This window comes from Felis catus, chromosome E2, assembly GCF_018350175.1.
Source record: "Felis catus isolate Fca126 chromosome E2, F.catus_Fca126_mat1.0, whole genome shotgun sequence".
NCBI lineage: Eukaryota > Metazoa > Chordata > Mammalia > Carnivora > Felidae > Felis > Felis catus.
The window spans coordinates 48,333,496-48,351,382 of record NC_058382.1 but is presented as its reverse complement, the minus strand read 5'-3'; the positions used below and the strand labels follow the sequence as shown (position 1 = coordinate 48,351,382).

The window sequence follows — 17,887 nt, the reverse complement described above, 5'->3', positions numbered from 1 at the left end:
AGGCTAGGATCTGCTACCACATTGTCTTAGGCCTTGTGTGACGTTGAGCTTTGGCCAGCAATTCATAAAATGTGTGCTGTGAGATGCTGAAAGGGATTCCAGGTAAAATAAAGTTAACTAGATTTTAGTATGCTGAGTGAGAAAGAGAAAGATGTAATTTGCAAATGTGCCAAATCTCAGTTGTCCACAGAACCCACTACCCCCATCTTAGCTTTCAGTGAGCCACTTTGGCAGGCCTAATGCTCTAATGAACATATACCTTCGGGGACACAGGTCTACAATCTGGGATAGGAAGACCCTAGCCCCTATCCCTATCCACTCTGGGACCTATTTCATCCATAGAGACTTGCATGGAATTCCTCAACTTCAGCCTAGCGACAGTCTCATCAGACCTCATTCTCTGTTCTTAGACCAGAGGGGACACGAACTGTGTCCTCTGGTACCTGGTCTGAGTAACGGATGGTTCCTGGGCTGTTTCTCAGCTTGAGAGCCATCCATCTCATCCCACACGTTCATGAATATAGACTGACAGTCAAATTGGGTTTGGCTCACACCAAGGGAGTCCAGAAAACAGCAGTTGGCTTTCACTTACCTGTGGGGAAAAGCAAACTGTAGCTAAAAGGGGCCATTCAAACCGTATGACATTCGCTTGGCTGTGATTAGTCACTGTGAAGCTCACATTATAGCTGTTTCCGATGTGGCAGTCTCCAAACTGGATGTGGTCCACCAGAGCAGCTATGGACAGAAACAGAAGGTCTGTGAGTCTTCCCTAGCCTCCTCCCGGGGCTCGCTTTCCTGAGGAGGCAACACTTGAAAGACATGGTGCTTTACCCTCATGCATTCCCGCCCCCCCCCCCCCCCCCCCACCGCAGATGATTATCCTGGAAAAGCTGGAGTCACATAGCATAAACTTTCCCTCCTTGGGAAATCTATTAGTCCATCTACCTGTCCGTCTGTCCGTCCGTCCGTCCGTCCATCCATCCATCCATCCACCCACCCACCCACCCACCCACCTTGGCTCTCACCTTCAAGAGAAAATATAGGTCCCCAACTCCATTTATTTGCTGAAACAATACTATTAAGGGTTAAAATAGGATACAATATAAAAGCCCTTGTTAAACTTGAACTATAGATAAATGATGAGTAATTTTTAGTATCGCTATGTCCCATACAATATTTTCAGACACACAAATAAAAAAATTACTTGTTTATCTGAAATTAAAATTTAAGAGGGACTCCTATATTCTGATTTTCTAAATGTGGTAACCCTATCATAATTATGAAATCTGATTTCTGAGCTAGGGTTCGCTGCTGGCTCCTGCTTGACCCCTGACAAGAGAGATGTCACCTCGTAGCCACACAGAGGGGTGGAACACCACATAAAGAGGAGTACTCATTTTAAGCCATGTTGTAGAGACTGTCCAATGCTACATTCCAGGATTATAATCAAGCTCCTAGAAAAACTATGAGCATGTGTTTATAACTCACTTCATACCGACTAGCCACACAATTCGGTTGCCTAACAAATGCATTTTGATAATAATGATGAAACAAATTTTCTCCTATCCCAAAGAATATAGTCAGCCAAAAGAAGCTGCAGTGCTTGACAGGCAGTGGGGAAGCATGTCTGAGCTTTAGTGTATACAGTGTATACAGAAGTCACCTAGGGATCTCGCTATAAGGCAGATTCTGCCTCAGTAGGCCTGAAATGCTGGGGTGGTGTCTGCTTCTAACAAGCTCCCAGGTGCTGCTGATGCTGTTGGTTCTCAGAAAGCGCGCTGAGCAGTGAGGCTACTGAGAATGATGTTCTAGACGTGGCACAAATCTACACCTTCTTTAATGAAACAAGCCCATGACTTCTCTTGGAATATCTGGGATACATGGTTCCCATGAAGCAGACCACGCCAATAGGAGCCAGCTGAGAGATGAACAGGGACAACTACAGAGAGATATGTGCTCACATAGCTAATCTGGAATTTGAATTTTGAATTTCACTTTTCAGCTAAACTGGAATTAGCTAAAACTATAAGTCCCTGAGACTCTTGTACTACTCTTTGGAACTGCAGGGCTCAGCACAGTGCCTGGAACATGCATGCTGATGCTCAGTAAATATTCCTTGAGGGAACACGTGACTGAAGGCATTGTCTGAGCCAGGAATGAAGGAACATACAGTAACAAGGAGAAGATGCTTTCCTAAATCCCCAGGGAGCTGGCTGGCCTGTTATTTAAACCGTGGTGAGTGGGTGGCTCAGTTTGGCTTGGGTCATGACCTCACAGTTTGTGTGTTTGAGCCTGCGGCTGTCAGCACAGAGCCCACTTCAGATCTTCTGTTCCCCTTTCTCTCTGTATCTCCCCTGCTCACAACCTCATGCTCAAAAATAAATAAAACAATTTAAAAAATTAAAACAAAAATAAAATAAAATAACCTGAGCCAACAGTTGTTAATAGCTCATGGCTGTTTTTCTCACCTGTTATCAAGTCTTCCATAGTATTTTCCTCGATGACCTCAGAGATCTCTGGGGCTTCATGGCTGCTGGAAACCAGCAGCCCATGGATGTTGCCCAAGGTGATGTCATCCTCATAACCCTCTCCCACCATGTGGATGTTCGTCTCCTCATACTGATTGTTGATCACTGACAAGTGGATGATGCCTGTCATTCTCCCAACACTTTGGGACTGGAAAATGACATCAAATCCAGCTGTGTCTCCAGGAAGAACCACCAGGGAGGCCGTGTGAGCTTTCTTTGCTGCCAAGATGAGAGAGAGACATGAAATTTAGAACCAGTTTAAAGGAAGATGTAACCATAAAGATCCTGACTCAAGAGAGGGCAGCTCTAGTGTGGGAAGGAGCCTTACCTGCAGAGGCTATTTATGAGGAGACTGGGCGTCCTACTCTGGCTGGATCCTCATCAGTTTCCTAACAAAACAGCTTCTGAGACCCATTGCCCTCTAGAAGCTATACTCGCCCTACCTACCTTTTGCATGTGGTTTGTTTTCCTCTGTGATGTAGATGTAGGAGGTGGTGGGCCACCCTTTCAGAGAGAAGACTCCTAGTTGGTCCCTCAGATCAACATGCAGCTGGCAGAAGGAAAACAAGGTTGAGTGGTAAGCTTACAGGCTGCTTATGGGTTTTGAGTCTGGATTGAGATACTGTACTGTTTTGTTTGGGAAGGCACACTGGTCATTGTGCCCAGTGGTCATGGTTTTGAGTTTCTTATTAAAAGGGAGATAAAATAAGTATTAGACCTGGGGAGGGAAAATGAAAGTTTAGTTCAGCCCTTATTGTCCAAGTAAGGAACTGGAGGTCCAGAGAATATAGGTGACTTTCCAGATTACCCAGCTAAGTAGTATCAAAATGGGGTTCCCGAGGCCTCTGCTATTGACAGAGGCGGCTGTAAAATATACACTAGACTAATAAAATGGAAATGAATACTTGTCATTCTGTGAAGGCTTACATGAATGTGAGTTCCTAAAAATCAGTATCTCCCAGGAACTAATGCATTAGTTACCTGATAGTGTCATATTGAGCAGCCTACCAAGATAAGAAGAAAACCAAAGTGGGCTTCTGATTTACTTGGAGAAAACAGATGTTTTCTAGACCAGTGGAAGCAGTATACCTGCTAAAGCCTTGTATCTGCTAAAGCTAAAGCCATATATCTGATTTTGGGTATAAGAAATCAGTATACAGTTTTAGAAGATAGTAATGCTGGTACCATCATAAACACAACTGAACAATATAAGAAATGAGGTAAAAAGAAGAAAGAAATAGTGACACTACATAGGAAGCTTCTAAGATAAAAAAAATAATTTTATGTGTAGATGTAATCTTAGTAAGAAACTATATGGAGGAGTTATATGGGAAAAAATTGACATAAAAAAGATCTAGGTAAATGGATGGGAATTCTAAATGTTGTTCCTGGCAAAGAGCCTAAATACTCTATAAGTAGAAATTCTTCCTGAATAATTCATAGGATTCCCAATTGGATTTTTTGAGGAATATTATAAAATGATGTCTAAAGTGCACCTCAGAGGCTAGATTTGTAAAATTTGTTAATAAAACTTAGAAAAATGGGGAGTGGGTGAGCAGGAATTTATTGACCTAGATAATAGAACATTTTATAAAGCCACAATAATGGAAACAATGCAGGGTGATGGTAAACTAGGTAATGTGGACTCAAAACAACAACAAATAAGACAACAACATCAAGAACAATAAATTTTTTAAAGCATCACAGAGCTGAGAAGATAATGAGGAATAACCACACCAAGATCTGGGAGAACATGGGAATCCGAACAGGCCAGCCTAAATTTATGGACTGTTTTTGACCTGGACTCAGTCAGGAAGAGGTATGTGGGAGAATGAGCTGTGCTTTTGATGGCCTGTTGGTACTAAGAGGGCAAAAGTCTTGTGAAAGGTGGGGTGTTTTCTTTGCAGTAGATTGCAACTCCAAAGGACTGCCTGATAGCACCAAAGATAGGCTGGATATAAACCAGGCCTCCCAATGGCAACAATCCTGCTCTGAGTCATATACACAATCCAGAAAATCTCAAGTCCTAAAACCAGCTTTAGGTGATGTCCGGTTTCTAGGGTCCCAACGTACCTGGAAGAAGCAAATGAAAATTGTCTTTGAAGAAAAATAACAGCATCCTTAGTCTTATTAGGTCTAAATAACTTTTCAAGTATAATACTCAACACATGATTGAAGATAACCAGGCACACGAGGGGAAAGGACAACATGGGCAAAAATGAGCAGGAATAACAGATATCAGAAACAGACCCACAGGGACTTCAGATTTTGGAATTATCAGGTACAGATGGCAAAATGGTTGTGATCACTGTGTGCAAGAAATAAAGCTGAGTCTGCCAATTTCAGCACAAAACTAGAAGTCTTAAGAACTGATTATGCATATTTGAAAAGCAGCCTAAATAGAAATTCTAGAACTGAAAGATATAATAACTTAAGAACTTAATGGAAGGTTTAATAGTGAATTAGACATAGCTAAAGAGAAAGTTAAAGAAATTATCCCAAGAAATTATGCAGAAGGGAGTGCAGAGAAAAATGGATGGAAAGTAAATATCACATTAAAATGAAGAAGAAATGGGGGCGCCTGAGTGGCTCAGTCAGTTAAGCGTCCGACTTTGGCTCAGGTCATGATCTCACTGTTCATGAGTTCAAGCACTGCATCAGGCTCTATGCTGACAGCTCAGAGCCTGGAGCCTGCTTTGGATTCTGTGTCTCCCTCTCTCTCTGTCCTTTCCCTACTCATACTGTCTCTCTCTGCCTCTCAAAAAATGAATAAATGCTAAAAAAATCTTTAAAAAATGAAGAAGAAATGGAGATTTCTCAACACAAAGTGAGAGAATTCACCACACCAGCAGACCTGTGGGGGTATTTCTTCATCAGGTAGCAAAGGATTTCAGATGGAAGTTTGCATATGTAGGAGTGAACAGCAATAAAAAAGATAACTATGTGGATAAATCTAAATAAGCCTTAACTGTATAAACTGCAAAACCCAACAATATTAGTCATAACATCTTGTAGGGTTTAAAGTATAGAGGGAATCCAAAGCCTCCCAGAAGTTGTCCCTACTCCATCCTTCTATTTTTATGTTCCACTGTTTGTCTACTATCCCCTGTGTTCTCAAGAAGCTGGGGGCTGACTAGTTCCTGTTTACATATGACACTTTTTTCCCCCTTCTGTTCCTTTGTCTTTCCAGTCTTCTTTCTCCAGCTGGGATGCACTCACTGTCATACCCCCTTCCTGAAACCTAGTTATCCTGCAATGCCCAGCTTGCGTGTCATTTTATAGTGAAATTTTCCTTGATTCCCCTAGATGGGAGAAGATCATTGTTGAAAGTCTTATGTTTCTTTGGATGACACTTACACAGTTTATCACTTTTTGTTTGTAAAATAGAAACATAAATTTAACTGCTGAACCAAAGTCCCTTCAGATGTTGAAACTCTCACCCCTAATGAGGTTTCTTTAGTTTCTTCCTTATTAAGAATGCAACGTTCATTACAGAAAAAAAGTGAAGAGTAAGGAAGATACCAAGAACACCATAATCCTCCTACTCAGCTTAGGGTATATCACTGCACACTGCTTCACACGGTAACTATGAGTGTGCTATCTAATCTGCTTTCCTACACCCCTGGAGGGCAGACACCACAGCTGACTGGGCTCTGCATGTCCCATGTCTTACACAGGCTAACATATGAGGAACATCAAAGAAGTCCTCATAGATCAGGGATGGCAGAGTCCTCAACATCAGAAGTCTTTTTTCTGAATCATTCTTTTCCCTTTCCATCCCATACTTCACCTCCAATGGTACCTGGGCAGGGATGGTGCCATTGTTCTTGAGGATGAGAGGCAGCTTCTCTGACTGACCAAGCAGAAGCCTCTTAAAGAGGAGCAAGGGGTTTCCATTTTGGTTGTAGAGAACTGGTCGCACTACCGTCACCCGCGGGAGGTTCCCTTCCCCGACGATATCAAACACAAGGCTTCGGTTCTTGGTCAGATTGCTGCAGGGAACAGCAAGATGTTGGCCTGTCAGCCTGGCATGCCAGGAAGGACATTCCATAGAGGGTGTGGCCAGCAGCCCTGCTGTAAGAGAGGGAGCTGGGGAGCTGGTACCTAGGCAAGCCATCCAAGGTAGCCTCGAAGATACACTGGTAGGTCTGCATGGTCTGCGGGGTAAAGGTCACCGTGGCAAAGGCATGTGAGCGGCTGGCAACACACATCTTATTGGGTTCCACATCAAAAATGTCAACGATTCGGGCAATGAGCTGGGGAGGGGGAGCAGGGATCAGTGTGTTAGCTACTTCGCATCAAATAAGACTTACTTCTTATCTCTACTGCCCTTGCTGTAAAATCTTCCTCATCTAAACTCTGTGGTAGACATGCTCCATCCATTTTGTACATAGTCATGCCCCTGGAAGGAACAGCCTAGACACTCTGGGACCCACTCCTGAGCAATAACTAGCTGGACTTGGCTAGACCTATGATATTTGACTCAAACAGGTGAATTAAACCATATCTCAGATAGTGCCCCCCCTCCCCTGCCACCTTTTTCTTTCCCTCTCTCTCAAACAAGTTAAGATGCCCAAAGGTCATTGGTGGTTGCTGATGTGGAGCTGAATTGGAAGCCAGACTAGAGAATAGAACAATGGAGACACCATGAGTGAGTGGCACATGGCCATTGAAAGACAGAGCTTCTGCTGGTCTTCTAAAAGTTGCATTACAGGTGACAATTCCAGTTCCATAGAGCTCTGGCTACATGGTGTGCTCTGACCTTGGTCTGAGGTCTCTGATTTATTGAAGCAAACCTTGCTTGTTTGGGCCATCCTGGGTTGGTTTCTGCTCCTTGCAACTCAAAGAGCTTTAGCTAGAACAACCTCCCACAGCACTTGATCTGTCTCCATCTTGTGGCTGTGTTTTGGGAAGACTGTAGGGACCCCTGGCAAGGCCTCAAAAGGATTTTTGCATTCTTAATGATGGCAAATGGGATTCAAAACTATTTCCTCTTATTTTTAAGCTGAGGGCACGAAGGCTTCTTTGCTCTTTTCAAGGGATATTATGCAAATTAGGGAAGAGGAGAATATGTATGCATATGCCCTGTTAAAAACCTATCATTTAGAAATAAGGCTTGCTCACTTTTTATGTTTTTAGTGTGGAATAGAAAGAAAGCTGTCCCTTCGTGTCCAAAAAAAGGTCAGAGAGTAATGACTGGATATCATCAGGGCCTGAGAGAAGTCATAAAAGGGATGAGATAGCCTTTCAAACCCTAACCCTCTGTGGTGACAGTCTCCTGAGACAGCACACACTCTTCTCAGCTCTAGACTAGGCCAACCCTTGAGTTATCTCCCCGCCACCATCACCCATGTGAACAATGCCAGCTCTGGGGCACAAGGACCACCTGGGCCAAAATTTCACCTTTGGGCAGAGAACTAAAGGAGCTGAGGTGAGACCAGACAGTATTTGCAGCACATCTGATCGTCTATTGACTAAGCCTCTGTCTTTGTATCCTTAATTTGCTGCTCTATTGTGAGGAAAAAGGACCTCAGTATGGTCTAACTCAGAGAGGAAAGGAGTTTCAAATCTACAGGCCCTGATACAGGCATTTATTATTTACCTTATATGTGGATGAAGCTTGGCTCTAAACCCAGCCCTGTATCCCTAGGCTTCATTTTTCTAACTATAAAATGAGTATAATAATACAAAGTCTGGTTATACAAACTTTCTGCGAGGATGAAATGAGGCAATAAATGTAAATAATTTAACACTGTGCCTAGAATGCAGCAGGGGTTAACAATTGTTCATCACTTCACCTCACCCTTATACCCTGACATCACCCTAATCCTCCTTACCAGACAAATGTGCAACCCAAGGCAGCCTCCCTGAGCTGGCACTCATCTTTGGCTCTCCCCACAATGCTTGATCTATTATAGGTATAGGTGGCTGTTTGATGGATGAGAGAGTTACTCATTGGTGTGTACCATTTTAAAACCCAGAGGAGACATCCACTGAGAGAAATGCATGGCTCTTGGCTTAGGGGAAACTGCCCAGTTACCTCATATGATTTCCAGCAGGGCCTGAGAGCCAGATAATCCCCACTCATGTCTAGAGGCTCTAGAGTAGGGTTTCCAAGAGCTCTTTCCATAGCTTCCTGCCAGCTTCAGTGGGCCAGGGCCATTTGGGGCTGCTTACCTTGTTGGAGATGGGCTTAACTACAATGTTCACATCACAGGCGATCTTTCCCACATTGCTGATCTTGAACCGAGCCTTGGCCTGATGACCCACCAGGACGTTGCAGAAAATGAACTTGTTCTCATCCTCCACAAACAGCCCCCCACTCTCTATGGTCTGTAGGACATTGAGCAGGCTAGCGCTGTTACAAATCTTGTGCTCCTCAAATATCAAGGCACTGTTGTCAGTCACGAAGGCTGGGGAGTGGAGGGAAGAATGAGAGACGAGCCCTGATAGCCTGGTTCCTGCTTTCTGTAGTTGCTAATTTGAAGATTTGATTCCGATGGAGGACAATCATAAGAGGACAGGTAGGGGAATTCACACAAGAGGGTGGGAGTGATGGCACAAATTCTATCTTCTCTTCTTTTTTTGTATTGTTCTTGCTGGTTATCAGACCCCAACCATATTTTCCTCCCAGTAGCAAGGAGAGGTTAGTTCTAGGATCCGGGGTGGACTTAGGAAAGAAGGGGGCATTTGGCCTATGTTGGTGTGATGCCGCAGGGAGTCTACAGCAAAACAAGAGGAGTTGTCTCTGTGCTTTACCTGAATCTTGCTGAGTTAAAGTGATAATATGCACAGTCACTGAACGTTGTTCTCTGTGTGTATGTTGCCCATGGGGAATGGCCAGGCCGTGAGTGGGATTCAGTGTTCCTGGGTCCTGTGCCATATCTCATTATACCACAATTCCCAGATAATACTATTCATCTGAGAATCCTGGACCAAACTCAGGAAGACTAGGCGTTTAAAGCTGCGCACCTTCTGTGCATGCCTTATAAATCTTTAAGGAAAAATATGGCTGAAGACACCAGAGGAAGTTCTAAGGACCCAGAGGAATCAGTTCAGCTATATCTGCTAAACATTTGCATGGTTGGTGGAGGGCAAGGTCTTTTAAGGGGGTGCTATCCTATCTGAGTGCCCAGTACCTGGTAGACAGGCTTCTGCCAACAGGCTATAAGGAATGCCGCCAGGCTGATCTCTTGGGTCTCGGTCAGATATATCGATAGCTATGAATTCCTCACATCTTCCCACGGGGTCAGCCACGCAATCGACAGTGATAACCTGGGTTCCTCCGGAAGGGATGGAGCCGAACCCAGGGTAGATGGTGAACATGCCGTGGGTGAAGCGAGCCTGCAGGAAAGGTTGAGGGGTGAGAGGGGTGGGGTGACAGAGTCTGAGCCCTTCTACCAGCGTTGTGAGATGGTGTCAAGAGGGACCAGTTGGTTCTCTCCCCACAGGCTTTCTCTGAACCCTAGCTTTCTTCTGGAGGCAGGGAAGGCCTGGGGAATCTTCAGGGATGGGTTCTCTCAGTGCTTCTTTCTGTGCACATTCCTTCTGACCAATCATGACTGAGTGGGAGCCTAAGAGAACAGACGTATTCCACATTGCACAACTCTTACCCAGAGTGGAATCTGCTGGCAGAGGGGTATAGACAGAGCACTGGCTAAGGATGTAGACTTTTGAGTCAGACAGTCATGAGTTTGAATCCCACCCCTGCTATAATCTAACTATTTGACCTTGGACAAGTGACTTCTCTGAGTCTCAGTTTATCCATGAAGTGGGGCTAAAGCCCCTACCTTGAATCATTGGCGGCATCAATGAAAAAAATGTGTGTGAAGTACTTAACATAGCATCTGGCACAGAATTAGTGCTCAAAAAATGGGGTATTATCACACACTCCTCTGGTTCTCCCCACTACCCACCTTCGTTGAGATGTAAATGACATGTAACATTGTATAAGTTTAAGGTGTACAATGAGATGATTTGATACTGATATATTCTGCAAAATGATTACCACAATGTTAGTTAATGCATCCATCAGCTCACATAATTGCCATTTTCTTGTGTGTGAGGAGAATGTTTAAGATCTAGTCTCTTAGCAACTTCCACATGTATAATACAGTACTGTTAACTAGAGTCACCAAGTACATATTAGATTCCCAGAACTTACGCATCTTATAAACTGGAAGTTTGCACCCTTTGACCAACATTTCCTCATTTCCTCCACCACTCCCAACCCCTTGTGATCACATAGGGCTAAGGATAAAACAGGATAATCTCCCCATTTCAAGGTTCTTAATGTAATCATATCAACAAAGTTGATCATCTATCATCAGGGAAATGCAAAAAAAAAAAAATCACAATGAGATATCACCTCACGCCTGTTAGAATGGCCATTATCAAAATTAGTATTGTGCACTGTTAGTGGGAATATAAATTGGTGAGAAGGAGAAGCTTTGGATAGTAAGAATACCGTTGAGTGTTGTCACAAAGGATCAAGGTCAGAGTGAGGGCACAGAAGAGCTGAAATGGATGGACGTGACTTAGATGTAAGAAAGGGAAGTGGTGGTCAGAGAAAGGAATCTTAGAAGTCAAGAGTTCAGAAGCATCTCAGTTTCTTTTGGTGTGAGATTCAGGGTGTGACCTCGAGAGCGAGTTGCGAAGGTGGGAGAGAGGACAAGATCATTGGAACTGAAAGGTAGGGTCATGGAGGGAGGCCTCTCACTAAAGGCAAAGAAGATACAGTAAGAGAAGAAGGCAAAACAAACAAAAAACCCCAAAAGACAAAAAACAATCCCAAACATATACATATATATTAGAAGGGATGGGAGTTATAGAAACGTATGTAGAAAAAATATTATGTATGTTAATTAAATAAAAGGCTTCGGCTAAAGAGGAAAATACTTGAGAAGACATGAAAACCAGCATGTAGAAAATTCAATCCAAATTTAATCAATAATTACCAGTGTCCACCTAGTGCGGAATACCTACTTTTTCTTATTTTTGCCTTCAATGCAGAAGTGGTGGCTGGAGCTGCAGCAGCCATCTTGGAACCATGAAGAAAAGTCAAGAGAATTTCAAACACCAAAGAGCCTCTAACAACACAAGCAACTGTCTACCTTATCTAAACATATTCTATTTAGACCACTAATGTAGGATTTTCTGTTACTTGCAGCTAAACACCATCCTACATGAGTAAGTCTTTCTCCTCTATGAAGCCTTCAGTGACTTTTAACACCTACCAGGAACAGTAGAACTTTATTTATTCATCTTTCTGGAGCTTCACCCTCCATACACACCTCAATTATAGAATTTACCATGTTGCTGGTCAACTGCTTATTCACCCTCCTCCCTTTATAAGTGTCTAAAATATTTCCTCTACATCCATTTAGAACCATATTAGACAGTGTTATAAATTTTGTTTTAATTGATAAACATTATTTAGAAAACTCAAGAGGAGAGGGAAGTATATTGAATTTATACACATAATTGCCTGCCATATTTTTACTTCCTTCTTGATGTTCCATAATTCTTTCGTTTATTATTTATTTTGTGTTTAAAGAAATTCCTCCAGTCATTCTTTTAGGAGAGACCTGCTAAAAACAAATTATTTTACTTTTCCTTCATTTGAGAAAGCTTTAATTTTCCATTCATTTCTGAGGCATATGTTTGCTGGATATAAGATTCTGGCTTCACAATTATTTGCTTCCTGTGCTTGCAAAATGTTTTGCCACTTTCTTCTGGCCCCTATGATTTTTGATAAGAAAATCAGCTGTCATTTAAATAGTTTCCCCCTATATGTAAGGTGTCATTCCTCTTTCACTGCTTTCAAGATTTAAAAAAAAAAGAAAAGTTATTTTTAAGTAATCTCTACACCCAACGTGAAGCTCAAACTCACAACCCCAAGATCAAGAGTTGCATGCTCTACCAACTGAGCCAGCCAGGAGTCCCTGCTTTCCAGATTTTTTTGTCTTTAGTTTTTAGAAGTTTGACTATGATGTGTGTTGGTATGGATTTATTTAGGTTTGTCCTATTTGGGATTTTCCCAGATACTTGAATGTACAGGCTTACATCTGCTAAATTTGGGAAGTTTCAGTCATCCTATCTTTGAGTACCTTTTCATCCCAACCCTACTTCTTATCTCCTTCCGGAACTCTGATGAAAAGGATAGTAGATTTTTTGTTATAATTCCACAAGTCCCTCAGGGTCTGTTCATTTTTTTTAATTCATTAGACTCAAATAGGCTTTCAAAAGACTCAAAACAGAGTTTATTTTCTCTCTGGTTTAGACTGGGCAGAAAAATGGCCTCTCAAAGATGTCCACATCCTAATCCCTGGAACCTGTATATATATTACCTTACATGGGGGAAAACTCTGTTGATGATTAAGAACCTTGAGATGGGGAGTGTATCCTGTATTACCTTGGGACCAATGTAATCACAAGGGCCCTGAGATATGGAAGAAGCAGGTCTAACAGAGTTAGAAGGGGATGTGACTATGGAAGAGGCTGGAGTCATGTGATGTGAGAAATAGTTTTGAAGATGGAGGGAGGAAGTTATTAACCAAGAAAGGCAGGTGCCCTCTAGAAGCTGGAGAAGGTGAGGTAATGGATTCTCTTCCAAAATCTCCAGAAAAGAATACACTTTTGTAAACACCTTGACATTAGCCCAGTGAGTCCTGTGTCAAGCTTCTGAGGTATACACATAGTGTAAGATAAAATCTGCATTGTCTTAAACCACTAAGTTTGAAGTAGTTTGTTTTGAGAGCAATAGCAAAGAGATATAATACAAAGAATTTCTACTGTTATGTCTTCAAGTTCACTGGGTCTTTCCTCTGTCCCCTCCATTCTATTGTTGAACCCACCAACTGAGTTTTAACTTCTGGTTATTTTTTCAGTTCCAAAGTTTCCATTAGGTTCCTTATGTCTTCTCTTCCTTTGCTAAGACTTAACCATGTTTTCATTTGTTCCCAGCATGTTTATAGTTGCTCTTGGAAGCATTTTTATGTTGGCTGCTTTAACATCTTTGTCAGATAATTTTTACAGTCATTTCAGTGTTGGCATCTATTAGTTTGAGATCTTCCTAGTTTTTGATATGATGAGTGATTTTCAGTTGAAACCTGGGGAATTTTGGCTATATGAGACTCTGGATCTTACCCAAATCTTCTGTTTGAGCTGGCATTCCCTGACACCACTCTTCCAGGGGAAGTGGGGCACTGGCTCATTACTGCCAGGTGGGGGTGGGGGTACAGATCTCTGACTCAGACTTCTCATAACTGCCAGAGAGGGCTGGCAATTCCCATTTCCCACTGGTCGTAGACAGATACCTCCCTGGTGGAGAGGGGTAGGAGCACCTTGCTACTGTTCTGCTGATGCTTTGGGGTAGGGAGGTCCATTGTGGGGCAGGGAGGGGTGTCTCATTACCACTGGGTTGGGGTGGAACAAGGCTCCCCAAGTGGTGTCTTTACAATAAAAGGTGGAGGTGGTAGGGGGTAATGAAAGCTCTGCCTCCCCCCTGGACATTCTCAAACACAACTCTGGAAGAGGTTTGGGACATCTTATGACAGCCTGAATAAGGTATAATTCTAGGCTCCCCACTGGACTTTGCTAGCAGGGGTCAGATATGGCCACAGATATTTCTGTTGTTTGACGATAATAGGTCTTTTTATTTTTTTTAATTAGGCTTCATGACCCGCATGGGGCCCAACACAGGGCTTGAACTCATGACTCTGAGATCAAGACCTGAGCTGAGATCAAGAGTCGGATGCTTAACCGACTAAGCCACCCAGGTGCTTCTGTAATAGAAAAGTTCTTATGAAAGTTTTCTGTCTTGCTGGGCTGCTCTTTTCCTGGCCCTTTGGCCAGTGGGAGCAGGCTTTTGTTGGAGCTTTTTTTGGTTTGTGTCTGTTGATGTTTCCGGGTTGCTGGCTCCTTTTGCACCCAATATTAGATATATGAAGTAAAAAGAAAACTCAGGGAGCTCACCATTGTGATGTTTGTTAGGTCCCAAGGATCCTAGGTAGTCTGATTTTTTCTCCTCACCTTTTGGTCTCCTGTGTTAGTTTTGTATACAATGTGCAGGGTTTTTAGTTGTACTTAGTTGGGCAGAATAAAGAAAAGTATGTTTATTTCATCTTATTAGAGAAGTCTTAAAATCTGCTTTTATTTAAGTCTGTCCACATGGGTTTCTGTTTTTTTATTAACAAATGATTCTTGATTAAAATATACATGAAAAGCTGAAACTTAATTTTAAGGCAATAAGGAGCCAATGAGGGTTTTGAAACAAGAGAGGATATCCAAATTAAAAGTCAACACCTTGCCGTAAAATGAAAGTAATATTTCAATATAACTAGAATTCCTGCCACCGGGGGTTCATTCAAAGCCCTCTAGCCTAGGGGGGGTATTTGTTGCAAGAACTAGTCAGGAGAAAACTAGTTGGGAGGCAGGGTTACAGGGCTTCTGTGACAAGGAAAAGGGTGCTCACCTGGTTTGTGATGTTTATTTCTTTCTGAACGGTATCGGAGAGCTTGGTTGCTTTGGAAGGGCCAGTCTTGTAGAAGCTTTCCCGCGATCTTGCATGTCTAACATGGCTGGTTCTGATTAAAGAAGCAGGAGTATACCCTCAGGTTGGGGTGGTGACATTCAGTACCGCTTGTCTGCTAATTGTAAGGTCCCTTGTCCTAAGAATGAAAGAGGCAGCCAAGGGAGCATCTGGGGGGGGGGGGGTCAGCCTATTTATCATTAACCAACCTCACTGAATAATTATAAGAAAACTATATAGTAATTATACTTATCAACTATGATTCACAAGGACATGAACAGTCCTGCAAGAAAATAATAATTTTTAAATGTTTACTTGACTTCACTGGGAAGCAGTGTGTGAAAATTATTTATGGAAAATCATTTGTGGAAAAATCTTTTACTTGATCTTACTTAAAAAAAAAAGAAATGTCAAATAGACTTAAATTCTGTCCCTTTTCTTCATATTTAGAGTCATGATGCTTTTAAACTGAATTTATGCAATAGCTCAAATACAGGATTCTAGTTTACCCATTAATTAGCTTGTCTAGATGCCAGTTAACCTACAATGTCAAATGTATTTGAGGTACAATCTTAGACTTTTGAGAGCTTTATATGATTTGAGCATTCACTTGCATAATGGCCAAAACAACAAAAGTTCAACCCCCTTTGAGTGTTTTGCATTAAATTTGTACACACTTAAATGAAAAACAATTAAAATTAAAAACACTGTATGTTAACTAACTTGAATTTAAATAAAAAACAATTTAAAAATACAATTACATCATAATATCTGTCAAAGGTATTGAATTATTGTAAGATAAATGATAAAAAAAATTAAGCTGAAATTAAATTTGGAAGAAAGAAAGTTTAAATAGCTTAACCCCAGATTTCTTAATACATGCAAGCTTAGACAAAATGGAAAAACATATCTACAAAAATACAAAACAATTACAAACAGTGGATGTCTGATTTAAAACAATTACTTGTAAAGTCAATTTTAAATTAATTAATTAGGGGGTCAATTAATTAGTCGGGACAAAGTGCCTCAAAAATTGGTAAAACTATGCTTAATTTGCCAAAAAAAGATGATCATCAAATAAAAGACAAAAGCACTCAAAAAGGTAAATTGTTTTAGTGAATTGATTAAGAGCTGCCTTTTGAAGAATACAGACTTTTGCCGTTGGAACAGCTATTAAGTTAGCTCTTGTTATACCGGGTCTTCATGTGGAGAAGGTAAAAACAGTCCCGGCAGACTGAATGCCGCAGCACGCGTCTCCAGTCTACATTTCCAGGGTACCTTTTGCCATCCCCCACATGAAGCACAGCTATGATGTATTTTGATTTAGCTTGCGGTTATAATAGTCCCCCGACATCTTACAATAAAGAGGACACTGACTTACTGGGAGTCTTGGAGCACACACGAGAAGCATGAGGACAACAGACACAACCCCAAGGAGAAGGCGTACATCTGTTCAGTTAAATTTACCTTAGATCTAACAGCAGTTAGAAAGCCTATGAATCTGGAATCTGAGATGTGGGTTTAGAACTGAGATCTACTGGTGATTTCTTGCATAATCTTGGATGAGCCATTTCTAAATCTTAGTGACCTCAGCTCCACAAAAGGGGATTGGGTGAATTTAATGTTTTATTTATTTTTGAGGGAGACAGAGTGTGGGTGGGGGAGGGGCAGAAAGGGAGGGAGACACAGAATCTGAAGCAGGCTCCTGGTTCTGAGCTGTCAGCACAGAGACCTACAAACCATGCGATCATGACCTGAGCAGAAGTCAGATGCTTAACCGACTGAGCCACCCAGGCGCCCCGGGGATTGGGTGAATTTAGATGAAATATATGAAAGCTCTTTGTAAAATGTAATGTACTAATTAACCAGGGAATGGCATGAGTTAAGTGAATACTCGTCTTACGTTTTCTTTTGATGAATGGGGCTCTCCCCCATCAGCCTATAAAGGGCGTATCTGAAGTCAGTAACACCTTGATTTTCTATGGTGAAGGTGGTGCTTCTCCGAGTGCCACAGATCAAAGCTCCAAAGTTGATGATGGAGGAGGGGCTGATGTTGTATTTGGAGTACACTGCATTCACAGAAAACTTAATTGGGATGCTGGCAATGATTTCACCCCCTTCTGTGAGGTTGGGCTCAATAATCTAGAAGGGAGGAAGGAGTGGGAAGATGTTAGCCATTATGCTCCAGAATTCCCATGACTACCTACTCCATTCTCTACTTTCATCATTGAAAGCCAATCTCATTCTTTTTTTTCATTCTCTTTTTATTATTGCAACAACAATGTTAGCAAAAACTAATATTACACTTACTACGTACCAGCCATGGACCAACAGGGACCGACTTTACCTACTCCTTCACTTCTCTGCTCTTGTTTTGCATTTGATGACTGAACTCAGCTCCTTTGGTGCTCTTCAAAGATCATGGACTACATTTCCTGTCTGGGACTCTAGATTCCTGATGACTTTGCACACCTCCCACCTGACCTACTCTTGCCTGCTAGCTAGGGACCAATCCCTAGAGCATGTATTAGATCACGTACTCTTCTTTCCAAAATGAGTCCCACAATCCTGCCACCGAGTGAATCCTCCCTTTGAGCTGTTGTACCTGACAGCGCAGAATTGGCTGGTGCTCAATCTTCACTTCCTTTTTTGCACGAAATGACACCTGGACATTTGTGGGCTTTTCCATTGTGGTCAGTGAGCCCTTTTTGGGTAGGACTGAGATCATGGAATTTACATTGGTTGCCAAAATCCCTAAGGAGTCCACAGAAAAGCTGAAAGATAAGAATAAAAGGTCAGTTTAAGTCATTCTGGGGAACCCATGACA

The 17,887-nt window shown here is 42.1% G+C and overlaps 1 protein-coding gene across 26 annotated transcripts in view; it reads right to left on the bottom strand.

Moving 5' to 3' along the window:
• Positions 1-17,887, bottom strand: part of HYDIN (HYDIN axonemal central pair apparatus protein) — a 433,865-nt gene that overhangs the window by 51,226 nt on the left and 364,752 nt on the right. For 22 of the 26 annotated variants that reach the window (XM_045046329.1, XM_045046327.1, XM_045046336.1 and 19 more), the window contains 10 exons: positions 17,666-17,834; positions 16,964-17,202; positions 15,004-15,115; positions 9,668-9,872; positions 8,706-8,941; positions 6,633-6,784; positions 6,331-6,520; positions 2,976-3,078; positions 2,469-2,747; positions 593-735 (listed from right to left, as the gene is read on the bottom strand). In XM_045046329.1, coding sequence (XP_044902264.1) covers positions 593-735; positions 2,469-2,747; positions 2,976-3,078; positions 6,331-6,520; positions 6,633-6,784; positions 8,706-8,941; positions 9,668-9,872; positions 15,004-15,115; positions 16,964-17,202; positions 17,666-17,834 — 1,828 coding nt within the window. Of the gene's footprint in view, positions 1-592; positions 736-2,468; positions 2,748-2,975; positions 3,079-6,330; positions 6,521-6,632; positions 6,785-8,705; positions 8,942-9,667; positions 9,873-11,513; positions 11,569-15,003; positions 15,116-16,963; positions 17,203-17,665; positions 17,835-17,887 lie in introns of those variants that run through there. The other 4 variants (XM_045046343.1, XR_006590495.1, XR_006590496.1 and 1 more) reach the window with 4 other exon arrangements.